The sequence below is a fragment of the Dipteris shenzhenensis genome, chromosome 7 (assembly GCF_047967505.1).
Source record: "Dipteris shenzhenensis isolate YYH24624 ecotype China chromosome 7, Dip_SZ_1.0, whole genome shotgun sequence".
NCBI classification, from domain to species: Eukaryota; Viridiplantae; Streptophyta; class Polypodiopsida; order Gleicheniales; family Dipteridaceae; genus Dipteris; species Dipteris shenzhenensis.
In genome coordinates this window covers 918423-945646 of record NC_141602.1, presented here as the reverse complement: position 1 = coordinate 945646, position 27224 = coordinate 918423, and the positions used below count along the sequence as shown (strand labels likewise).

Below are 27224 nucleotides of genomic sequence, written 5' to 3'. Positions count from 1 at the left end.
CAAGTCGGCTGTATTTTCAGTTTTGTGAGATAGTAGAGACAGTTACACTGCCCTTTGTGATCAAAGGCCGATTACACCTTGTCATCCCTGTGACAACCTTGTCACCTCGTCGTCTCAGTGACCACCTTGTCACATTGTCATCTTAGTGACAACCTTGTCACCTCGTTATTCCAATGACAACGTTGTCACCCCCTTTGACCATGTTCAACTTGGTCACTTCCTTCTCAATCGATCCTCCTCTAACAATCTGGTCATTCCAATGACACCCTTGTCACCCTGGGTACATCATGGTCACCCGCCGTCATGTCTATGACACCCTTGTCACCCTGGGGTACATCGTGCGGCACGTCTGGAACAACTTTCACTATTTACACATGCCCCCCCTCCCTCCCTTACCTCTCCTAAGCAGCCCCCTCCTCTCTCAACCTCCTTCCTCTCTCGCCTCTCCAACAGCTCCCCCCTCTCTCGCCTCTCCATCGTACCCCCCTCCCTCCCTCACCTCTCCATCGCCCCCCCTCTCTCGCCTCTCCTTCGCAACCCCCTCCCTCCCTAACCTCTGCATCGCAACCCCTCCTCCCCTCGCCTCTCCACCGGACAGCCCCCCTCCCTCCCTCACCTCTCCATCAAATAGCCCCGCTCTCCCCCCCTCATCTCTCCATCGAACAGCCCCGCTCTCGCCTCTCCATCAACAGGTCCCCTCCTCTCTCGTCGCCTCTCCATTGACAGCCCCCACCTTCCTTTCCCTATTCCTATGGTGCATCACGGAGCCGCTTCTGCTCAGGCAAATTCATGCCACAATCACATCATAAGTACAAACCTCGCCTACCGAAGGACACTCCCTTCTACACCATGAGCTCCAAGGCTCCTCCGGATCCCACCCCCAGGTCTTCTCCTCTTCCCACTTCTCTCCTTCCCATGCAGGATTCCCAGAGCACGGCTTCTAGGGACTCCCCTGGAGACATTCCATGTCCAAAACGCCCTCGAGTAGATACTCGACCAGACACCACAGTGATTTTGTATGAGGATCGTGTCCATCCCTCACAGCGGGCTTCACCCACCTCTTCTCGCAGTGCTTCAGCATCAGTTATGATCACGGTGGTTCGGACTACTCTCCTCCAGCAGGATCTCATGCCCTCGTGACACCTCCCCTTCTCACCCCACATCAACTCATTCAAGGGTGAAGGTGGCCTACAAACTTCTGCTAGATCCCAATTTCTCACTCTCATCTGTCTTGTCCACCTCGGAGATTGAGGCATTATTCCTTTCAGAGTTTGACAAAGTGGTTTTTCCCTCCGTGGATGGGAAGATGTCCACGACCTTCATCCGGTCTTACGACACGGGTAGCCACACTTTTGAGTTCCTCGGTTCATGACACACTCTTACACCAGCTCTAGTGTCAGCTTACCTGCACCTTCCCACCCTCCTAGTACAGCCCACTTTTGGGGAGTCACAGTTGCTTCTTTCCTTCCTTGCACAGTGCAAATCTCAATGGAGGGGACACGAGTGTCATAAAGCAATAGATGCTACAAGCAACGAAGCCATCATCACTCGTTACTTCTTTTCGCACATATATTCCGCACGAGGGCATTGTTTCATCACTAACGGTATTCGGCCAGCCCTCAATGCCCTCTTCATCACTCAGCCATACGACTTTGCTGCATTCTTCTACTCCTCCTTTCGAAGTACGGTCCGCAAGCATCAAGGTACACATACTTGCACATGTGGCCCTCATCTCACGTACTTTTTGCATCAGTGGAGTGCAGCCTGCCCCTCCCCTCCGACACGGCTTCTTCCTTCACCTCCAACCTCTACATCTCCAACAGCTATTGCCACTCCCTCATGTTCCTCACTTACTGTTCCTTCCACCTCTTCAGCTTCCCCCACTCTTCCATCTTACTTCCCTACTCTCCATCCTACCTCTGCCCTGCCCCCTACCTCCTCCCCTTTGACATCCCCCACTTCTTCCACTACTGGGGTGTCTCAGCAAGTTATCGATGTTCCAGATACTCCTCCAGCGGGGTCAGAAGGGCAGGTGCTACCAGTTCTTTCCACAGGCATAGGATCAGGATCAGAGGCGACTGTACTACCATTTCGCATCACTTCCCCTATATGTACAGTCAATGATCCCATCATCGACTCCTCCATCCATGATGATTGCCTACAACTTGTTGAGTCTGTGGAGGTACTCTCCCCCTAAAGGGCACCATTGTCTCAGGCATCTGGTGGTTTTGATCTTTCGTTGGCATTGGGTCTCCGGTCTCCTCTCAGTGCGGTGGTTGGCCCCTCATCAAGAGAGCGGGTTCCTTCTCTCCCCACGGGCAATTCCTCAGCTCCTATAGTTCTCCCTCCTCGGCGACATCAGACAGGTCCCTCCTCAGGACAGCAGGCTCCTTCTATCCCCATGGTCAATTCCTCAACTCCTATAGTTATTTCCCCTCGGCGACATCGGATGGGACCACCTGCCACAGCTCCACCTCGAGTAGGTCCCACTGTTTTTGTAGCTACTTCCTTGCCCCTTGAAGCTGACTGTGCTCCTCTCAAAGCGAACGACATACTGGACCACTATATTGCAGCATCCTCGGGACAGTCATTCTCCATTGATGCACAGTGGAAGGCACAGAATCAAGATTACGACAAACTCCTTCGTGAGCTCAAGTGCACACGCTCTCCCATGGATATGGAGGAGGATGTTGACCAGGTTGTGACCATTCCGTTGCACAATGCCTTGACCACCGGTGCTATCAGATCTACAGCTCTTGCACGCGCGCGTAGTATGGATGACCTCGCCCCGGTGGAGGATTTGGACAAATTGGAAGATCGTTCCATGGCAGGGGTTTTTGAGGAGTTTGGTCAAATCCTTGAAAAGGGAGACAGGTTGAGCTACGGGGACCGCTATGCTTGGGCGAAGCAATCCATCCACATGGCGTAGAGGATCCTCTACGACACATTCACTCAGCTTGGTGCAGCGCTTCTCAATTCCACGGGACATACTCAACGCATACTATCCCAGATGCAACACCTTCGACTAGAGCATGAGCGTCTCACGTGCACACAGCAGCAGGGATGGGAGTCACAGCTTGCAGCAAAGGAGGGACTCTAGCACAAAGACCGAGAAAAGCTTCACAGGCAACACCACATGGAGCACGAGGGATGGGGAAATGAGACACGGACACTCACATCTCAGCTTACAGCTTTGCAGGAGGAGTATGCTATGCTCCAGAAGCGCCATACATCAGACCATGCGACTGCTGAAAATCAGATCAGCGTGGTCAAAACAGAGCTTGTAGACATGACAGCGCGCAATGCCTCTCTTGAGACATCACATCAATCCATGCAGCAAAACCTTTCCTCTCTGCAAGATGAAGTCGCCCTTCTCCAATCGCGCCATGATCATTACCAGTCGGCCTATCATCGATATAAGGGAAAGTATGAGAATTGAAGGAATATCATGGACACTATTGAGCAGGAGAAGCAGGGCGATACACGATCAGGAGGATCTACACCTCCATGAGGCTCTCTTGGTGTGAGACTTGATCTCCCTTCTGGAGAGCTCCCACTTTTGTATACAGCAGTTTTTGGTTTACTGTTCTCTTGATCGGGCTCTCACTTTAGTGCATAGCAGTTTTTGGTTTACCACTCTCTTGATCCAGCAAGCAGTTGCTCTTGGACATGTTTTTCTTCTTCAGAGATGTATGGTCTTTTTCTCGGTGATGTACATGGACCTTACTACTACATGGCAGATGTGCATAGCGTAGTGTCATCTTTTGATCTTGAGTTGTTTTCATCCACTGTAAGGCCATGAGTATACTTTGGATACTCTTTTATTTCAGGTTGTGTTTCCTCTATCAGGCCGTGAGACATTGTTTTATTATGTTTGGTGCTATGGGGCCACGAGCTCTTGTAATTATTTTTATTAAAAAAATCGCAACATTGTACTCTCCTTCACTTATGGGACAGCCTTGTACTACTACTCTACTACTACTCTTCCGGAAAAGCTTGGCCTCTGCATCATCCATTCACCCCCATTCACCGGGACGGTGAATGATAGTGGCAAGGGAACTGTTGTAGATATTCAAGTTCAAGCATTCATTAAAGATATTCAAGTTTCAAGCCGATCTGTCCAGGTGACAACTATGTCAGCGAGCTGACCAGGTGACAACTATGCCAAACAGTTGACCAGATGACAACCATATCACCGAGCTGACCAAGTGACAACTATGTCAACGAGCTGACCAGATGACAACTATGTCTGACAGTTGACCAGGTGACAACCATGTCACCGAGCTGACCAAGTAACAACTGCGTCAGCAAGCTAACCAGATGACAACTATGTCGGTGAGTGAACAAGGTGACAACCATGTCACCATGTCAAACAGGTGACAACTATGTCAACTAGAGATAGAAATAACCGTGGTCACTTGCGTACTTGGGCGAGATCTCTCGTGAATCCACCTGTCATAACTATGTCAATGGTGGTGCAGGGGCAGCCAGCCAGGAGCTCACATGGAGAAGATAAATGCACACCAAAGGAGTCAGAGGGCTAAACAGCGCACAGAGAGGTATATCACCAACTGGGAGGAGGCTGGCGAGTCAGAAGTGGTTGAAGCCATGAAGAGTTCAAGGGGTGGAAAGGCTAAGAGACCGAGAGCCACCACCAATGGGAAGGAGGGAATAGATAAATGCACACCAAAGGAGTCAGAGGGCTAAACAGCGCACAGAGAGGTATATCACCAATTGGGAGGAGGCTGGCGAGTCAGAAGTGGTTGAAGCCATGAAGAGTTCGAGGGGTGGAAAGGCTAAGAGACCGAGAGCCACCACCAATGGGAAGGAGGGAATAGATTTTCAAGGGGATGGGGAAAGGAGGGAGGGGGGCATTCTATGATTGTAAGGGGAACTGAGGTTTTGGGTGAGCTCTCCTAGTGTAACGTTGTGGTGTCCTACTAGTGTACTTCTCTTCTACTCTGAATACTATGCTTCTCCCCGTCTCTGTTCACAACTGTAGCTCCCCTTTACCCCGTGTATTCCCCTCTTTATCCCCCTTCACTTAGTATAACCGTCCTTGTGTCATGTGGCTTAAGTTCTCTTGTGTTCACGTTGAAGGATGGCTCTTGTAACTTCATTTCATTAGGCTTGCATCACTCATGTGGCTTGAGGTCTCTTGTGTTCATGTTGAAGGATGGCTCCTGTAACTTCGTTTAGTTAGGCTTGCAGCAATCTTGCGCTCACTCGCACCTTCGGTGACACCATTGTTCTCATGCGTTTCGTCATTGACAACATCATTCTGCATGCACCATCGGTGACACCAGTGGCCCTCCCTTACTTGCTCCTCGCACCAGTGGCCCTAGGCCTCCGGTAACACTTCCGAAAGTGTTAGGAACCCCCCCCTAAGACAGTACAGCATATTTTCTTGATTGAACAACCCATTCTGAAGCTGTACGGGCTATTCAACACCTCCAGAGATCCTGTTGCAGATGTTTTAGCCATTCTCTCCTGTCTCTAGCTTCTAGACCTGTGAGCCTTTCTCTTCCTTCTCTTTTCAGCTCTGAGAATCTTTATCCTCACTTTCTCTCTCTTTTTTCCTTGATTGGAAGCCAATTCTACACCTCGGACAGAGGATAGGTGCAAGACAGAGCTTGCCTCTCTGCCATGGACAAATGACTTCCTTTTGGAGTTCATTTGTCGTTTTTGAAGTTTATTATTGCTTTTTGTTGTTGGAAGCCCCCTCTTGGCCATTCTGGCGGTGAATGGACACCCAATTACAAAGGGTGTAATCAGATTGGAGTTAGAGGGGCAGTGTGGAATTCTTCCTATATCGAGGTCATTTGCTCAGTGTGAGAACTGTATTGATGCATTGCCGCCCTGGGAGGCCGATTAGTGGATTGTGGGATTGCCAGACCCTTAGAGGGACAGTTTGGATGCATTTCAAGCCTTGAGGCTGTCTAAGCATTTGTTTTGGACTTGTGGAATGCATTGCCACTCTTGGTTGGACATAGTTGCGAGGAAATGCCTTCGCCTTGCCTAGCAGTTGGGTGTTAGTGGGTGCACTGGAATTAGATGCATTTTGAAGCCAAGTGCTGGCTTGTGCAGTGGACTGCTGGTGTAGTAGAGTGCAAGGGTGAGCCCTTGGTGTAAGAACACTATTTTCCATTGCCAAAGGAACTAAATAAATACCAAAAGGGGCGCCAAGGTATTTGGGGCCAGTGTGGTGTCTCATGTTTGATTTCATTGAGCAGGGGCACTCTAGCCTTCATTCAGTTTCTTTTTCAAAGTTGTTTCTAAGTGGTTTTGTACTTAATGAAGTGGTTGAAAGATATGCAATGTGGCTGTGAATGACATGGATGCTAAGCTAGTTACAGTTTACTGCCCTTTAGTTTACTGAAGGCTGGTTTCAGACATCAATCCTATTCTAACTGTTTTTTCTTCGGATCTGTGCATTCTTGAATTTACGCTTTCCCCCAAAGCATCAGGATTCCACACACATAGAAGCTGGCTATGATACGATATGAAACACCCCTTATCCAGGTCTAGTAACCAACTGGCCCTGGTAGGGTGCAACCTCAAACCAGAGTCCACAAGTACCACGGGACGCACCCGCAAACGAGCCATAAGGGAGCAACTCACCTCCTAGCCATAGGCTCAGTATGTCGAGCCACCCCCGAACCTGAGGTCTAGACCACCGCGAGAGCCAACCAGCCTCGAGGTTCAAACGTGCGTCCCATACCACATGCCCTTTCCTCTAGCTGCTGCTCCCAGGCCAGCAGGTCTATGTACCAAGAAGTGTCACTCTTGGGGACCACTAATATCGAGCCCCTAGCCCATACTTATAGACCATGCACTAGCTATCCTTAGAAGTGAGCCCTAAACCTTAGCATGCATGCCCAGAGTAGTTTAGCATACTTGGGGGCCACACTTGGCCTTATTTACCTCAGCTATGCCAAGACTTTTTGCACTCCTTGGGAGCTGTCATGTGCCCTCCCTAAAGCAGATGTACTAGAGGGTTTCTTGCTGTCCCATAGACCTTTTGGTCTCGAGTGGACCTTAATAGACTTTCTTTCTTTCTTTCTTTCTCATAGACCCTTCTGTCTTTTGAAGACTTTAATAAACTTCCCTTATTTTCTTTCTCACACTCAGCTCCTTTGCACTCACATACTCTCTCTAGTCCTATGCGATTTCAGCTCAATTGGATGAATATACAGCTGCTCACAATCGTTTGTAGCAATCTCGATTTTTTTCCTTCCAACTTGTAGGATAAAAATTGTTCTCAACCCCACACTCAGAACGTGCCCCCTGTTTCTTTGTCCAATGGCCTTATCCTCTTTGGAAGGCTGCCAAAAAGCTTCTCTACTCAAGACAGCTTCACCAACTTGGAACATGGTGAATCTACTGTGATCTTCAGAAATTCTCTAGTTACTATATATATATATATATATATATATATATATATAGAGAGAGAGAGAGAGAGAGATGAATCCAGGACCATGCCCAAACTCATCCTCTAAAAACTCAGTTTTCTTTGGAGCTTTTATACTTCTCACCTTCGATTATCCTAGCATTGAACAGGCTGTAACTGAGTTATCCATGGGAGTGTTCAAAGAGATTTCTTGAAAAAGGTTCTCACTTGTAACTTATTTTCTACTCTTTTGATGAAAGGACGCTCACAGATAACGGCTACTCTGAAATTTGACTTTCTATTTACACTCTAGAGGTGATAAACAAATCAAAGGCTGCTGCTGTTTCGATTTTCCAGCCTGTTCATCAATTTCAAGACTAAGATTCTCTGTGTGATTGCAGGAAGAGCTTCTGGAACTATTCGCTCTCTTTCTCAGAGCCTATTGTCTCTTTCTTCAAAACCCAAGCCTCTGCAAGCTGCCAGTGGCCTGAAGGAGAATTCAGCACTGTCTCTTCCTCTTTTAGATGTTTGCATGGAGTTTTCCAGTTGAAGAGTTCTCTTTTGTAAATAAAGGGCAGGCTCACCCTTGTTGAGCTAAGCGTCTTGTCTTTTCTTAGTTCACCACACCAGTATTTGCTTGACATTATGAACACCAGTATTTGCTTGACAAGTTGTTTTGTCTTACTTCATGATGTGTATGACATGTAGTTTGATTCCAATCTTTGTTCCAATGGTCTGCTGTTTCCTCTGTAAACGTATAGGACAGGAAAGAGTCCAATTGGTAGATGGTGACTTTGGAAAGTTCATATCGAGAGAAGAAATGCTAGACCTTGGGAGGTTTCCAAGTCTTGAGGAATGATTGCTCAGGCCTAGGGGCAATTCCAAGACTGAAGGAAGATCTAGATTGATGTCTCCTTTTATATGGATATAAGTTTGACATCGAATGTTAATAGAAGAAAAGAAAGAAAGAAAGATGTATTATGTCCGCGGGAGGCCTCGGGAGGTTATGGGACAAAGTGCACAAAAAGAAGACTCATACAGCCTCAATGGGCTGGAGCAAAGGGCGTGCTAGGGCCCTTGCTGAGTACTAATCTATGCTGATCTACTCAGCAAAGGGCGTGCTAGGGCCCATGCTGAGTACTAATCTATGTTGATCTACTGAGCTCAAGAGCTCTAGCAAAATCACAATCAATAAAGCATATTGGCCCCTCCATAAAGCATTTATAAGCTCGTATGTTTAAGCTTTCAAAGAATGCCTTGAAAGCATTCAAACTAGAACTTAAGTAGTGCTATTTCTAACTATGCACTAGTTGTTTAGAGTCTTATTTAAGATTCATTTGTCTTTTCTCAAATGTTCAGTTATAAACAAGGCTTGCTAAGAATGTCCGAGTTGGTTTCAATGTTGAAACTCTATCTGGGTCTCTCAATTTACTGGCAAGTCAACCCTGCTCATTAAGGTATAATCTTCTACAAATTCAAACATCGAAGGATAACAAGAGTTGAGAAAGAGTACCACATGTGTCATTCAAGCCCAATAAAATATTACAATTTGGAGAGCTTTCATCAAACTTGGAAAATAAAATATTGAGCATGATAGAAAATTTTATGGAGACACTTCTTGAAGAGATAGGCACCACGCTCAGCTCAAGGCTCATACGAATGATGCTAGATCAATTGGAAGACAAGATGCTTCTCCTTGTCTCAAGAATTCAAAGTCTACCACATCAAAAAGGAGGAGTACGAGAAGTGGCCATCTGGTTTTCAGGCATCGAGCTGCTGCTCCTCCCCGCTCTAGGCTGCCCTCCCCCTCCCCTTCCCCTCTCAGCCAGCCCCTCCCCCTACTCTCAGCCCCTTCCCCGCCCTCTCCTGCTGCCCCCCTCCCCCGTCTTCTCCCTCTCCCCTCCCGGCTCTCCTCCCCGCTCCTCTCCCCCGCCTGCCCACAGCCCTCTCCCCCGCCCTCCACAGCCTGTCCCCTGCCCCCTCTTCCACCCCCCTCAGCCCCTCCCCCTACTCTCAGCCCCTTCCCCGCCCTCTCCTGCTGCCCCCCTCCCCCGTCTTCTCCCTCTCCCCTCCGGCTCTCCTCCCCGCTCCTCTCCCCCGCCTGCCCACAGCCCTCTCCCCCGCCCTCCACAGCCCTGTCCCCTGCCCCCTCTTCCACCCCCCTCAGCCCTCTCCACCACCTCCCCTGCCCCTCCCCGTACCCCTCAGCCTCCTTTCCTGTCCACCCTCCACCTCCCCAGCCCCTTCTTTTTCCTCTGCCGGCCTCCCTCCCTGTCCCCTGTCCCCCTCCCCTTGCCTCCCTCTGCCTCCCTTTCTCTTGCGCTTCTTGGGCTTCTTATGGCAGCAATTTCTAGAGCAGACTTTTTGTTATTGTGTTTGAGTCGGCCTTCTCACCACGATTGGCAATGGACCCTCCTTCAGCCAATCCTCGTTCGCTTCCACCGGCCGCGAGAACTGTTACGTTCTCAAAAGACGAGTTGCAGCAGCTCAGAAAAGATACAAAGCGGGAGAGTTCGACATCACTCTTTGCTCGCATCCATAGGTCCCATCCTTCCACGTTACAGGCCAAGGGCTGGATGCTCGCAGGTTTACTTGGAGACCTCACAGATATTCGTCTGCTTAGTCGAGGTTTCTTCCAGGTTGTTTCTGACTCCCCAGATGCAGCAGGTACAGTGCTTCAGGCCAGTCCCTTAGCACTGAGCTCCTAGAGGATTTTTTTGATGCCCATCTCATAAGCCTTCTTCGGCAGCAGATGCAGTCAGGTCGGACGGGGTACCGCTTTGTTAGGCCCAGGGTCATTGTCTCTTACCCTTACATTACGGATGACCACATCATGCTCCAGTGTCCAAATGGCTCATTCTTCAGGCAGAGAGTCGAGATTGCTGGGAGACATGATCAATGTAGGATTTGCAGGACCCCTGGGCACTTTGCCAAAGATTGCCCAAGGAAGAGAAAAAAGAAAAGGCCTAAAAGGTCCATGGGTGTGACGCCTCATAGCACCACCTCGGCTGGACCTACTTCACGATCTACTGCACATCCTACCACTTTTCGTGCAACTGGACCTTCCACCTCTCGCCCAAGACCGTCGACTACAGCCTCTCATCCTGGACCTTCTTCTACATTGCAACCAAGACTGTCATCATGTCATGTTCCAGTCGTCCCATATGGTGGGTGCCAATCAAAGTTGGTGAGCCAGTTCCACCTCAGGAGGCTCCTGATGGCGCCATCATCCCTTCCTTACAGGCAGGAGACATTCATGTTCTAGTTCCTTGTGCTCATGAGGTTGCTCCTGTCCCCTTGGACATTCATGTGGAGGAGCTTCTATCTGTGGAGCAACTCATTGCCGAAACCCGTGCCTTACTCGATGTTAATCCTACTTTTATGGCTTCGCTCCCCCGTTATCAGCAGCCCCCTTCCTCTTCCGCTCCTCTTTCTTCACCTCTTGACAGAGGCAAGGGGGTTATTGCTTCCACTACACCATCCGCAGGGATCCTGCGCCAAAAGCTTCACTCAGGAATTCTTTTGCAATTCTGGCAGACATGGCAGAGTTTGAGTTAGAGGAGTTTGTACCCTCTACCTTTGGGGAGCAGGTTGTTCAAATCACCGTAAACAAAGCTTCCCCTTTTACAGGCGCGGGAGTGCTTTCCCCGGTTGACTTCCCTCCTCTTGATAGCAAGAATTTTTCCCAAAAGAAGGTTGTCTCTGCTACTAGGTCGGGTAAGGTTTTTCATCGGGCCTCTTCTTCTCACAGATGAGGATTGTCAATTGGAACGTTTAGGGCCTCGGAGGTGTACCTCACCGCCGCTGTAGGCAACTGATTCGTAACCAACTTCATCCATGTATTACTAGGGGCCCCATTGATATTCTTATGATTCAAGAACACAAACTGGATGTCAGGAATTGTGCCAAGTCCGTTAAGCTTCTCTCAAGCCATACTTTTTTGTCACCCACCTTGGGGCACTAAGGGAGGTACTTGCATTTATGTTTCTTCTTTGATGCTCCCCTTGGTGATTGGACATGGGATCATAGTTCCCTCTAGAGCTCAGTGGATCATTCTTTTGATTGGTGGACGTAAGGTTGGTTTCTTAAATCTCTATGTCCCCAATTCTAGAGGGGACCGTGTCCTTCAATGGAAGGAGCTGCTTTCTTGGTCGTGCATTGCAGAGTCTTGAATCATTGGGGGTGATTTCAACATGGTTGAAATGCCCATAGACAAAAGAGAAGATAGGGAAGGTGGTATCCATTCCCTAGAGAGACCAACCTGGGATGCCTTCCTTTTTCAGTACAGTGGTAGAGATGCTTGGCATGATGATGCTTTCCACACTCAACCACAGTCACTCATGTTTTCTTGGTCGAACAGAAGATTGTAGATGTCTATCTAGGCACAGATTGAGAAATTTTATGTGAATGATTGGGCTCTGGACCAGAGGGGAACAGTATGCATTACACCTGCGGTGTCTACTTTAGATCATTTTCCAATTGTTGTGTTGGTTTCAGATCCTCAGGTGAAGATCCGCTCTGCCAGTATCAGGATTCCTAATGCCTTCTATGCAGACGAGGGCCTCACAAAGGCAGTGTTGCGGACTTCGGTATCTCACATGCACGATGGGCAGCCTTCCCCGTCAGATGTAGCTGCAGCCCTCTCAGATATTAGCGACTTTTATCATTCAGTTGCTCGTATCAAGAGAGGTGAGATCCTCATACGAGAGTAGGTATCTGCCAACAATTGGCTGCTCTTCAGAGGAAAGAGCAGAAGAGGCCTACAGATGCTTGGGTACAGGAGCGCCTTGCTACAGCAAGGGCTCAGCAGCAGTCACTATTATATCAGAGAGCAGAGTATGCCTTTCATGCCAGAGAGTCATTTTGAACTTAGACGAGAGGTAGGGTCAACAAGCAGGTAGGGTCAACTAGCAGTTCTTCTCTACACTTGGCCCAAGACATAGTAAGGAGAGCGTTTCACAGCTTGTTGACTCAGACAAAGTTTTATAGACACATCCAGATGCCGTCTTGTAGGTAGCCACAGATTTCTATGCCTCCCTTCTTACAATAGATCCTGACACACAGGCCAGAGATGATGCTCAAGTTGTTATCTGGCAGCACTTACCTATGTTGGTGACTGGAGATATGATAGTCTCACTTGATGTACCCTTCACCAACATAGAGTTCAAGACTGCTCTCTCTGCCCTTCACAAGCACAAGTGTCCTATCTTTCGTTACACAGTCAGAAATGCCAGGAAATTTCAGCTTACCAATAGAGGTTGGAGGCCCTCCAGAGCTCCTCATTGGGATAGTTTTTAGATTTCTGCAGAGGTGCAAAAAACGTTTGGAGGAGGCTCTAGAAATCCCTCAGGAATAGATCGATCACGCTTCTATTCATGGAGGGATTGCAGTGAACCTGTGGAGATCCAGGTTTGGGGCTGACCCTACTTGTCCTCGATGCCACGCAGATGTTGAGTCAATTCAGCATTCCCTTTGGGAGTGCAGATAGGCGAGGACGACCTAGAAGGGTGTTGCTATGATGCTTAGCATATTTCATAGAGCACCCTTCTTCATGACTTGGGGATCAATGGCATGGTTATCTCTTACTGGCCCTCAGGTGTTTTTTGAGGGACATGACTCAGACTCAGCCTTCATTATACGACGACACTCTGTGGAGTCATGTTCTCTCCAAGATGTTCCCTTCACTCCTTTTAGAGCTGCTCGTGCCTCGGTAGAGGCATCATGGGAGATTCTGGCTAGGATTGTAGCTTGGCATATTTGGAGGGCCAGATGTACGGAGGCAATGGAGGATAGTTCACCCTTCCCAATCTATGGCCAATATATGGACTGATACTATACACACACTGATGGCCATCTAGGCGAGTATGCAAGGATCCTCCAGAGCAGCTATAGCCAGGAGAGATACTTTTTTCAGAGTTTGGAGAGGATCTCTTTTCTTCTCTGAGTCTCCTTCAGGGTTGAGGTGGCATTTTCAACCTCCACCTCGGATTTTTGTAAGCTCTTTTTGAGTTGGTTTTTTCCTCATGCATGGCATGATATACTCCCGCAATAGAGCTTGCTCTTGCGGTTTTCATTCATACTTAATGAAGTAATCTTTTTTACAAAAAAAAAAGGAATACGTTACGCTCTCCACATCCGGAAAGAGAGCTACGCCAGATCAAAGACGTTGCCAATCTACAAGAAGTCCTTCTTGATCATCTCCTTCACAAATAAAAGGAGGACAAGAGGGCATAGATCTTCACTACCGGCACCCATTCCATCCAAGAGAAATTGAAGATGTTGTAAAGATTAGGAATAAGCTGTTGAAAAATCAAGAAATACAAGGGCGACGACAAGCCTTGGGTATCCAAAAAATGACCATGATGCAAAACTAGCAAGTAACACTATTTCCAATATTTTAACACAAAGATACGAAATTCCCAAAAACGCTAGCCAAGATAATCGGGGCACTTAGTCAACAAAGCGCTTTCCAACAGAGTGTCCATGAACACCAATATTTGATGCTTTTTTACAAGAGGAGAATTCCATACTTTCCTTGCTTACCCAAAACATATGCAATACCTATAGTAGTAAGATCACGAAAATCCGCCACCTGCAAGAGCCTTTTTCAAGGACAATGGTATAAAGGATTGCATTTTGGCTTGCACACATCCACGGAGGCATCTATAGACTGAATGTGGACCTTCATGGCGGTACCCGACACATTATTGATGAGGGACATGTGAACTCTTTAAATCAAGGACTTGTTGGAGGGTCAAGGCTAGACCATCTGGACTTCAACAGCAAAAATCAAATACAGATATAACCATGACCACCAATTTCAGAGTACTTTGGCACCCTCTATTTGTGCATGTAACATCGCCCAACCCTCCATGTGAAAGTCACCTTGAGACATCATAGCTCGTATTACCATGGATCCATATTGCAAAGCAAATTATCAAAAGGATCGGATTCACTAGAAAGAGAAAGTGCTACAAACTTGGATGACAATTGTATAGAGCTTTGCAGCAAATATGCTAGATGCACATCATCCCCAAAGTTACCAACGATCAAGCCTTTATTTCTTCTGATGTGAGATTGTGAGCTTTCTTCTCTCTGAAAGTATGACTTCATCGTTATAGCAGTGCTACGCACAAATGCATACGGGCCATGTCTACCAATTGGTCTCAAGTTTAAGTCCCCCATCTAAGCAGCTTAGGTTACAGTAAATATGATATTATATTTACAGCTTCATTAGACTTTCCCCCCTTCACACAGGTAAACCTATCTTTTCTTGCCTTAACTTAAAAATCCAAAGGGTTTTGCCCATTGGCATTCATGGTAAAGGCTAAACCCATCACTTTCTCCACATAAGAGAGTGAAATCTTGGCATGCGAGAAACAGCAATCATGAAAGATTCACCAATTGAGAAGGCTATTATACACTCTTTCTTAGTTCCATGGCCAGAGAAGGGGGAAAAGGAAGTGGGGATCCTTATCTAGATTTATTCCCAACATAAACTTTTGCTTATTTCGGATGTATTTTTTATGGAACCCGGACGAGAAGTGGAAAGGCTCTTCCACAACGTGCAATAGCATCCACCTGAAAAAGCACCAGCCCACTAAGAATCGGGAATGGCCAATAGATAATTTATCTTATCCCATCTTGGGAAAGCACCATCAAATCTTACAAATTAAGGTTTTCTAAAAGACCAACCAAAAAAAAAACACAAAGAAAGAAAGAGAAAAGAAAGAAAGTCTATTCATGTCCACGGGAGACCAACAGGTCTGTGGGACAGCAAAAGAACCATCTACATCTACTTCAAGAAGGCACATGGCAGCTCCCAGGGAGTGCAAAAGCAACCCCAATTATTTAGAGTACCTACATAATAGTATGAAAGAGTAATCAGCCATACATCCGTTTAAGACTGAGAGTCTTTTGGTTTGGATTTAAACTCTTTGATTAGTGCTATGCATTCACAGTAAACTGCCCATTTTCCATCCTTCCTAGCAACCCTGACTTTAGCTAATTCCATTGCCTTATTCTTCAATTGAGCTCGTGTAAGTTCCTCAGCTATCCACATCTTGGTCCCTTTCAACTTGTAAGATTGTCGAAGAAGCTTGATCCGTAAATCTCGTGACTTAAGTGTAAAGATAGCATGTCCTCTCGAGTGCCGGATATTAGTTGCTCCGTCATCATCATCATCAACTTTCCATTCAATATTAGGCATGGCTGCTTTGACATGTGCTAAAGTCTCATTGAAAGAGTCATCATCTTTGAACCATCCTTCAAGGAGCCCCCCCACTCTAATCTTCAATGCATTATCGCGTCTGGCTTCATGTTCTTTGATCTCTTCTTGGATATCAGTCTTGTTTGCCTTTGTGTTGAACTCCTCATTCACTTCTTCCTTGATTGATTGTACTTCAGTATGAACCATATCTTTGACTATAGGTAGAGACTAGTTGAGGAGTAGGAGCAGAATTCTTACATGAGTTCACAACCTCATTATTGCCTGCTTGCCAGGTCCCTCTAGAGCTTGAAGTCAGGCTTTTACTTCTACCAACTCAAGCCTTAACTCTTTGACTTCTTGTTGCAAATAATAAATCTATTCATGTTGCCCAATGAAGTGTCATTTGGACCCTTCTTGTTGGTAATTGCGTGCATACGAAGAGGGTGTCATGGCTGCAACTGTAGAGAACCGAGTCCTGATAGTTGAGGCTGATGAAGTTGAGGGGGATTTGGAGGAGAGGGTAGGCCATTCCATATTGGCTATTTCTGTATAACCCCCTAGCTGAACCTAACCCCCAGGTTGGGCTGGGGTTTAGCCCAACTCGGGGTTAGAGAAGTTAGAAGCTTGCTGCGAAGTGAGCAAGGAGCAGAGAACAAGTGATCAAGGAAGGACTGTCGGAGATGTGAAGTGAAGGAGGAGGTGTTGTTGGCGACGGCGCTGCTGGTGGCGGTTCTACTGTTGGTGGCGACGTTGGCTAGCTGCTAGTGGCGCAGCCAGCTAGTTAGCTGGCTAGCTAGCTAAGGCGGCGGGTAGAGCAAGGGGAGCGACGGGCGGATGAAGCAGGCGACGGGCGGACGACATTCCATTTTCAAACAATCCAAAGGAAGTAAAACATGAATAAAGATCATGCTTTTTAATAATTAAGTCTAAAAAGAAAACACAAAATCATCATCATATAAATAGCTAGAGCACATTGGGATCCGCCAATCTTCTCTCTCTATGATTGCATCTAAAACGTCCTATTGTCATCAAATCTTAGACATTGCAATCTGCCATGAAGTCACAAGAAACTCACCAATCTTGTTCGGTTGTAGATTGTTAAGACAATGCCTATATTTAAAATATAGAGTAGCCCAAACAGTACCTAAGAAATGGACAAGAAGAGATAGTAAGAGACATCTAGGACATTACCTAGAAATATTGTTTCAAAGCACTTTCCCACACAAGTCCAAACACACAAAATATTTAATATTCAAAACACCATCCAATTATCAAACAAAAAGAGTGTCTTTACTCAATTGTCATACAAAAAAGGTGCCTAACATGCCCATTTGAAGGTGTGGCCTATGAAAAAATAGAAAATTAAAATATTTTCTCATAGTCCATGAGGAATGCTTCTAAACTACCACATAGTAGAATCAAGGTGGACTAAGGAAAAATAAGCAATGGACTATGGATTTATCCCATTGGATTGCCCTGGAGCAATTTGGTGTTTAGGATTACGAAAAAGGTTCCAAGAGTGATAGGTAAACCTTAGGGCCTAGAAAGTCTTAGTTACAATTTCAACCCATAACATTGTTAGCTATTTTATAGTGGCCAACACGCTAACGTACCTTGTGGATAAAAAGAATAGGTCACATGATACTATCTCATTCGTTAATCATATGTGGGGTTGCCATGTCTCAAATGCACCCACCACTATACATTTTACAGCAGCCAATCATGTGAGACCTCTCACCAATGCACGTGCTTTAATCCATTCTGATTGGGCAAACCGTGTGAGCACCACATAGGGGTTGCTCAAACCCTGCTTCTTCATGAAGGCTCAAGCTGGCACTGGCTTCTTCCTCACACCTCCCACCTCTTTAGATTAGGTTTTCATACCTATGTTCATGCTATTTTAGTCATCGTAATTTTCATTGTGTGCACTTTTCTTGTCCAAGAAGCTTATAGCCAGTAATTGGAATGGCATTTCAGACTATAGTAATTCATTCAATTGTGTGCATCTAACTATAGCTATATATAGGGATCCTACCATCTAGTAAGCCTTCCCCACTGTCAGAGATCCAAGGCCCAATGCAACACTATATTCCAAATTATCTACAAAGGATCTTTAAACAACTTGCTAAGTCACATGTGACTAGCTGATTCAATCTGCCGAACATGAAATTGAATGATATATTCATTGTCTTGCTAATACATAAATCTAACATTCAACTAGCTTGTGAACCAAACAGTGAGTTGGATGCTGGTTCAAGTGGACACTAGTGTAAATAATAGCATTACATTTGGAATCACAACATTAGATCAAAATGATAACTAAAAGGAATCTTTTCAAAACACATTGACCTAGTGTTTGCGCAGCAAAACATTTGATATTTTGATGATTTTGCTTACTTGTAACTTGACAATTTGAATCTTATAAATCCAAACTTGATATTTGGGACAAACAACGCAATACATTCAGCTTCTACTAAATCTTAAAGTTTTATATAAGATCCATATAAATGTTTCCTTTCAAAATTCCTCAAAGGAATCGGCACCCAGACCCTCCTCGCTTCTGGTGCTATCTAGGGTGGAAGTGGTTGATCTCTTCTCTTCCTTGCTATTCACATCTAATCATCATCACAATAAACAAAAGATGGCCTTCGGCTCCTTGTGGATGGTCCCTTTCTACCACTTCCCTCTGTGCAGGACCCAACAAAGAAGTATGTAGCTTTTTGAGAAATGATATGATATGTTTTCTTGGGAAATTCTCAAGCAACTTAGCAGTATACCAGGAGCCAATATCGATTCCCTGCACTGCAGAAGCTCATAGAACATTGTTGTTTCAAACAAATAGTCACTGTCACATGATTAAACTCTCTCTATGCTTGACATGCTTGCAGAGAAGCACTAGTCCAGACTCGATTTATCTTTCCAAAACTTAAAATGTAAATTGAAATTCAGAAAAAAAAGATTGTATCATTATATCTCTATAGCATTCCTAATAGCCTTCTGATTTGAAACTACAGAAAATATAAACAATTAACTTTTCTCGGGCATTCAATGCTTCCAATGTAGCTGTGTGGTGATTGTCTAGACAGTAGCATATAGTAGCCAATAGCCATAATCCAATCTTTATGGCTATGTAAGTCCTAGACCATCCTACAAGTGCAAAAAGGAGGGTAACCTTCATTTATGCCTTGCTCTTTGCCCTCAGTAAAACAGTCTTAGCAAAGGCAGTCATGAGGGTTAAACATTAGTAACTTGAACCACATCAAACATGCAACCAGCGTGTAGAGGTCCTACAATAGCAGCACGACAGCAGCCTGGACAAGTGCAGCAGTAGGAGAGAGTGCAGGTGCTTATGCAAACAGCACTTGGCATAGTATAGCAGCCCATGAAGACTCTGGATAGCTCCTGGGATGTATTTGCACTCTATGTAACCCATGGGAGAGAACATGCACCTCTTTGCAACTCATGAACAAGTGATGCTGCTGCTTGCAGCCCACGGGAGTGTGCGCTAGTTGTGTTGCAGCTCAAGGTAAAGCATGGGCAGATCTGGGTGGTAGGGTAGCAGCTCAATGAAAGTATATGCACCACCAGGGTGTAGCTCTCCTGGAACTTGGAGGAAAGATGTAGCAGCCAATCTGCTAGGGAGCTTATGGGGAGTTGGGAATAGCCAACCCTTGAGCTCTCTAAGAACCCTCTTCTTATACAAGAGAGGATGGCGATCAGAGAGGAAGGAGATGCAGACTCCAATTCAAGCTGGTAAGGATTGGCCAAGTGGTAGGTGAAGATACCAATGGTGCATGGACCAAGGACAAACATGTCCTTAGGATGGCAAACGTTTAAAAGCTTGAGGCAAGTGGTCGAAGGCCTAATGAGTGGAAATCCCATCTTGACAAGAGCTGTAGGAAGAAACAAGTGTGGAAAAGCAAGGACTAAAGGAAGCTCTTCCACATGTCATGTAAAATCTCTTCCCTCAACCAAATGCATTTGTCGGGAGGACTTCCACATGGCATGGAGGGGTAAGATTGCCACATGTCACAGATAATCCACGGGTCACTTTTGCCACATGCCACTTCTAAGGGTCACTTTTATGATGTGGCACTACTTAAATCTAGAGATTTCAACCTTCTTTGAAGGCTAATCTCTCTACAACTCTGTGTGTAACTCAATTTTCATTAGCCTTACTAATCCCAGATTTAGCTCTACCATGCATGTCAAAGTCGTGCTATACCACAATCTCTGATGACTAACTGAAATAAACTTGGAATCCAAATAACCTTTCAAAGTGCACTTAAACTTTCACACATCTAATTCGAATTCACACAAGGGATAGTGTTTACAAAGGAAAAATAAAATAGACGCCAGCATTCGATGGGGTGTGAATGACATGCACCGCCTACCAAGGCTAAGCCCTGGTATACCCAGATTTTCCGGTGGAACAAATCAACCTAGAAGCCCTATCACACATAATTGCATTCGATACACTGATTCCTCCTCAAACAATTGATGGGTTGTGAATGAGATGCACCCCTACCAAGACTAAGCCCTGGTATATTTCATTATTACAATGATGATTGCCTTAATTACAATAGCAACCAGATTTTCGGGCAGAACAAATCAACCTGGAAGTCCTATCACACATAATTGCACTAGATAAAATGATTCCTCAAACAAGAATCGGAAACTGAATATTGGATAGTGTCCAGATACGAAATAGCTTCCAAAACTCCCAAAAAATGCCAACTTAGCAAATCTCCAAAGCTGGGTTCAGTCTATCTCTTAAGTTGTCAAGCGCATCAATTCCACATTAGTAACAGTAGGTCATAGCAGTTCTGGTTTAGAAAAACTTAACCAAATTGATTGAAACTAGACTAGAACGCATAACCAAGAAGTAGAGTTACAAATATATTAGAACTCAGCCAATCTATCTTTGAATAAGCACAAAAACAAAAAACAATAGCAAGAAGGAGCCAGTGAAACCAAAACTGAATTTACAAGTTGAAAATAAGGCTCTAGAAGAAATCGCAATTTACCTTGGCCTCCTCTAGAATTTGAAACAATGACTCTGCATGTGTCTAGATCGCCAATCTGAGCATAAACTCCTCCTCATAATGCAAATCGCTGATAGCTGAGCAGTCCTGGACTGCCTAGGTCAGTCAAAATTGAGATAGGAAGCCAGGCAAGGTTTGCTAAATATTCTAGTGCCAGTATGGATTCAAATAGCAAGTGATCTGTTGCTACGCTCAAGTTGAGGCAACATGACCTCAGAAGGGTCAATCGACATTTTCCTTTAAAGGATCAATGTTTGTATTATATTTGTTGGGCTTTACGTAAATGATCAAAAAGGAATTAAAGTCAAGGTCCTTGGTGAGGGGGACATGGCACTAGACTAGGTGGATCTAAGGCTAAGGGGCCTAAATGCATGAAATGTGCCAAGGGGCAAATGGTTTCAATGATGTCCCAAGAGAGGGGTAAATGATGCATTAAGGAGGGACCCTAGAATGAAGACATGTGGCATACTAGATCCATCTAGGGAATTTTGGGGCTTGGTGGAATTTGGTAGGCAGAGGCCTTCACGTAACGAAAATATATAGAGAGCTTACTACCACCAAGGTTGGCTGGGAGGATAATCCAGGTGCCTATGCCCGTGATTGAAGAAAAAGTTAGGTTTAAACAGATTTTACGTATTATTTGGTATCAGAGCTGCAGGCGATTGGGAAAAGGGGAATTGAGAGAGATCTTGGGCTTTGGTGTTCAGCAGGCAGAGCGTTGCGGAACGTTGAGCTGTTGATCCGAATCTTCGTTAAGCCATAGCGTGCTACCACCGGGAAGCCAATAAAGGAACGGGGATCTTGTTTTACGAGATTTAGAGAAAAGGCTAAGAGTGGCGCACACGCTGGTTTACGGATTGTTACCCTCAGGACTAGCTGACCGTAATATTTAGGTGATTTTCATCGTTGAATGAAGATGTGGAAGACGGGATTACGGGAGCCGGTGAGCACGGGCTAGTTGTGTAATTATATCGTGATTTCGGTGGTATCAGTTTGCGTAAAACAGTTTGGTGATAGAAGAAATAGTGAAGCGATTGCGTACAGCTGCAGGTTCATAATTTGGTACCTTCAGGGCTTTTTGGCATCGCGTGAAGAACCAGTTGTTGCACGCAGATTGATGGGCTGGCGGAATATTATATGGTTGGAAGCATTCGATTCGTGGTTCAATTACTGTGCGAAGTCCGTGCGTTACAATAGCTGCATAGGTTGTCTTCTTCGCCATCGGATTGACCACCTTGGTATTGCCTTTGATTGCGTTTAACTATCACGGAGATTGTGTGAAGAAGCCATATCATAATCCTTCACGACACCTATGTAGGGAGGTTATGAAGCTTTACGTAGGGAGGCAAGAACACTTTCCCTGCTGCAGTTGGTTTCTGGTGAGGTTACTGGAGTTACGACTACCTGCAGAGGATTACTGTGTGGTCACGGGACTTGTTTGTGATAATTGTTATTTGGGGATCTGGGTTATCAACGAGTACTATGCAGATAGCAGACGATAACTATTGAAGTGGGAGCTGGGGTGTTTTGGGTTCCCAACGAGGGTGTAGCTGAGCCACAGCAGGAATATTCATCTGGTTTAAATACAGGAAAAACTTCATCTCTCTATGCTACATGAATGGCCAGGGAGTTTTCTATGCCTTCTGAGTTTATTTGCATCCGTGTTTAAGTTAATTCAGATTGCAAGAGTTTCCCTAGCATAGGGAAAAGTGGTTTTGGTTACATTGTGATATATGCCTGGTTAACTGTAAATTTGGAAGTTGGACTTCCGATTTGTAAATACAGTTTCAAGCGGTGTTTTTTTTATTTTTTATTTTTTTTATTTTTTTTAAAATAAATAAACACCCATCAACCTAAATGGAAATAGAAGAAGAGACTTCTAGGATGGATCCCGTAGAGTCGGAAGTCCGGCCGACCCCGCAGGTGTCGTGCCCAGCAGGCCATACATTGTCTGGTAGAATCGCCTTATTGGAGGATGCCTTGCAACAGATTTTAGTGCAACAGTTACAAGCAAATGTAGGGCAATCCGAGCTCAGGAAAATGGTACATAGTATGTCTACCAGACCATCTCGTGAAGAGAAAGGTAAAGATCCAAAGGAGCCTGAATCCAGTGTTCATACGGTCGAGCCTAGGAGGGCTAAGCTTAGTGCCTAATATTGCCAATTATATACCAGAAAAGTATTTTGGTCGGATGTCTGACCATAGTTCCGATATCATAGAGACCTGGTTACACAAATGGGACGAGACCTTCGCCATTTGTGAAATCAGGAATGATATGAAGAAAATTCGCGAGGCCACCAATATGTTTAATGAGGCAGCGGATAGATGGTGGATAAAACAGCAAAAAGATGGAGTGGCATCCACTACTTGGGAGGGGTTTTAAAAAAATTTTAGAAAACAACTCTTACCTCTTGACGAAGCATCCCGAGCTTGGGATCAGTATCGAAACCTTCGTCAGAGAAATTTATCAGTGGCAGAATACACTGATAAGTTCAGAGAAAGTGTAATGAAAGTTGAAGAACCTCCATCTCAGTCAATCCAGGTAAAAGATTTTATCTTTGGATTGAATGATCGGATCAAGATGGAAGTTCGGACTAAGTATGCAAACACGCTAGATGAAGCAATTGCCATAGCCTTGAACTATGAGGATGCAAAGGGGAACAGACCAAGTGGGTTTGTGCAGGTTGGGACTCGGTATGAGTACCCGAAGAAAACTGGGTTTAAGAAGAAGTGGATTAGCAAAGGGAGTGCCTCACAGCCTAGTGGTCAAGCCAAGCAGGCGAAACCAGTTGAGACTCCTAAATCAAGTACCACCATTGCAATGAAAAGAAAAGTAACACCAATGGCAGCCCGGGCTTGGTGAAAGTCTTCTTTGAACCCAGAGCAAAGAGAAAAAGCGAGGAGAGAAGGCTTGTGTTTTGGATGCCTTCAACCTCATCAGTGGAAAGATTGTCCACGAAACAAAGATCGTCGGATGGCTGAGATGGTGATCTCAGAATGCAACGTGGAAATGGAGGGCAGAACAGATGCAGATTCAGCTAGTGGGATCTTCTCAAAGGTCAGTACCTATTTTGTTATGTATGTCTATTGCTAAGTTAGTAAATAGTGCACCTGATAATGTCATGTCAAAGCCCGAAGCAACGGAATATACAGCCTTTAATGATACGGAGTTAATTAAGATGAAAGGGCAAGTAGCTAATCATGATGTCATTGTGTTGTTTGACTCAGCGTCAATGCACAATGTAATTAACTCCAAGCTCGTAAAGAGGCTGAAACTAAAGACTAGCCCATCTGACTATGCATATACAATCAGAATGGCAAACCAAAGGGTTACCCAGTTGGAGCTTCGAATTCAGGACTATGCTGAGAAGCTTGATTTTGAAATGACAAAGCTTGCTCATGCAAACATAGCCCTGGGTAAGGCTTGGCATTCTAGGAAGAATCCAGCCATAGATTGGAAAAAGCACATTCATCAATTCAAGATGAATGATGTGATGTATGTCTTACGAGGTGAAAAAGATATACCTCAAGGACCGTTGGTTTCTGTACTGGAAATTCGAAAAGCTCAAGAAGAGTTTTTGTTTCTTTGTACAACATCGGTAGAGCCGATTGATGATTCTTCGGCTAGCACTGATGTTGCCCAAAATGGAGAGATGGCCAAGCTGGCTGATTAAATAACAGAGCAGTTCTCTGATTGTTTTAGGGATGAGTTACCTTATAGGTTACCTCTAGAGCGGAATGTTCAGCATAAGATTGAACTAATCCTGAAGGCAGAACCTGTAAATAGACCTCCCTATAGGTTGAGTTTTATCGAAGAAGCGGAGGTACGAAGATAATTGGAAGAATACCTCAAGTTGGGGTAGATTCAACCAAGTTTCTCACCTTTTGCTTCGCCAGTGATATTAAAGAAGAAGAAAGATGATACTTTTCGCCTCTGTATAGATTACAAAGCATTGAATAATATCACTATTAAGCACAGGTATCCGATGGCTCGGATCGATGATTTGCTAGATGCATTACATGGGGCCGTAATTTTCAGTAAGATAGACCTTAAATGTGGCTACCATCGAATCCGTATTAGAGCCGAGGATGTGCATAAAACCGCTTTCAGGAGCAGGTTTGGACATTAGGAGTTTTTGGTAATGCACTTTGGACTTACCAATGCTCCAGCTACATTCGTCATGCTTATGAACGATTTACTACGTCCGTATATCGAAAAGTTTGTAGTACACTTTATTGACGATATTCTTATATTTAGCAAAAGTGTTGCTGAGCATTACGAACACTTAAGAATAGTGTTCAGTACTTTGAGGAAAGCTAGTCTTTATGTAAATAAAAAGAAAACTATACTGTGTATGGTAAGACTTGAATATTTAGGATTCATAATTACTCCTGAGGGGGTGGAAATGGATCCAAAGAAAGTGGCTGCGATACTGACTTGGCCAATCCCTCAGAGTTTCACCACTTTGCAATCATTCTTGGAATTTCTCCAATTTTATCGAAGGCATATCAAAGGATATTCCGAAATAGTATCGCCATTGACTGATCTGAAGTACCTTTTATATGGGGACAGAATCAACAGGAAAGTTTCAACACCATAAAACAAGCTGTGGTCTCAGGACCGGCTTAAAAAATAGTTGATCCCCAGAAACCGTTTTTCCTTGAAACCGATGCAAGTGACATTGCGGTAGGAGCAGTTCTCCTCCAAGAGGGAAGGCCAGTAGCCTTTGAAAGCAAGAAGCTTCCTCCCTCTCAACGAAATTGGCCAACTCATGAATTAGAGTTGTATGCTGTTGTCCATGCTCTGAAAACATGGAGACATTATTTATATGGGTCAGAGTTTGTTGATCATGATACTTTGAAACATTTTTGTAAACAACCTCACCTGAGAGGCCGCCAAGCTAGGTGGGCAGAACTCATGCAGGAGTTTAACTTGACGATTCGGTACCGAAGAGGGAAGGATAATAAAGTTGTTGATGCGTTGTCACGCATTATGCATAATGAGTTTCACGGTATTAGAGAGTGCTCTAATGACCGAGATTAGAGAAACTCAAAAGGTAGACGAGTTCGTCCAGAGCCTTTGGCCTAAGGCTCATGTGTTCCAATCTGGGAAAAAGGATGACCTGGCATCCAAAAAAGGCCAAACCTATGCAAGATATGCCATAAGGGATGGTATGCTGAAAAGAAATGGAAAGATAGTAGTATCTAATCAGAATAATCTCAGGCAGAGAGTCATTCAACAATGCCATGATAGCCCATGTGCGGGACATCCAGGAGTCGAGAAGACATATGATCTTGTGAGACGAGATTTCTTTTGGCCAAAGATGAAAAAGCATATTCATGAATATGTGACACGTTGTTTTTCGTGTCAGGTAAGTAAGGCAGAGCGGGTGAAGGACTTTATTATAGGTCTGCCTACGACACAAGGTGGATATGATTCTATCCTTGTGGTGGTTGATCGTCTTACCAAGATGGCTCACTTCATTCCAACTAGAGAGTCTGTTAGTGCCCCACAAGTGGCGGATTTGTTTATTAAACATCTATTTCGTTTGCATAAATTACCCAAATCCATAGTGTCAAACAGGGATGTCAAATTTACCGGTCATTTTTACACTGCGGCGTTTGAGACACTAAGGACTGAGTTGGGAATGAGTAGTGGGGATCATCCAAAAACGGATGGTCAGACGGAAAGAATCAACCAAATTTTAGAGGATATGCTTAGAGCATATGTGTCATTGAGGCAACATACATGGGACAAGTGGTTGCCATTGTTAGAATTTGCCTACAATGATAGAAAACATTCCTCTACAGGGTTTAGTCCGTTTGAGTTGAACTATGGTTATAGACCAGCGAATCCAACTACAGTTGGAGTACCTCAAAAAGTGCTTAGTGCTGCGAACTTTGTGGTTCAGATGCGGGAGATGCTAGCACTTGCGAGAGCTAACATCCGCCAAGCTATGGATAGAGCTAAGGCGTATGCGGATGAAAACAGATCCGTTAGAAAATTTAAAAAAGGAGAAAAAGTTTTTATCAGAGTTCCTTCGCACTCTAAGTCTTTGACTGTAGGAGAGTGCGCTAAGTTATCACCTCGATATTGTGGGCCATGGTTAATTCTAAAAAGAATAGGCAAGGTAGCCTATAAATTAGAATTGCCACAGGGTTGTAAGGTGCACCCAATGTTTCATGTTTCTCGTTTAAAGAAATTTTTGCATACAGGTGACTCACTAATCGAGGGTGTTGTTTGTTTCAGGAGATAGAGGATAATGCAAGATGCAAACCAACAGGAATCATGGACCGAGAAACAATGCAAGTACGCAATCGAAAGATACCCACGGTGTTGGTTGCATGGCATGGTTTACCTCTATTAGAAGCTACCTGGGAATCCGTATACCAGTTACGGAGAGTGTTCCTAGACTTTATCATCGAGGACGCTGATGCCTGAAGAGGGAAGGAATGTTACGCTCAAGTTGAGGCAACATGACCTCGGAAGGGTCAGTCGACATTTTCCTTTAAAGAATCAATGTTTGTATTATATTTGTTGGGCTTTACGTAAATGATCAAAAAGGAATTAAAGTCAAGG

The 27224-nt window shown here is 45.0% G+C and overlaps 1 protein-coding gene across 5 annotated transcripts in view; it reads right to left on the bottom strand.

Annotated features, from left to right (window-relative positions):
• The window catches only part of ALG3 (asparagine-linked glycosylation 3), a 134717-nt gene that overhangs the window by 87129 nt on the left and 20364 nt on the right, over positions 1 to 27224 (bottom strand). For all 5 annotated transcript variants that reach the window (XM_087376881.1, XM_087376879.1, XM_087376878.1 and 2 more), the window contains one exon: positions 16675 to 16743. In XM_087376881.1, the coding sequence (XP_087233007.1) occupies positions 16675 to 16743 (69 nt within the window). The remainder of the gene's footprint in view (positions 1 to 16674; positions 16744 to 27224) is intronic.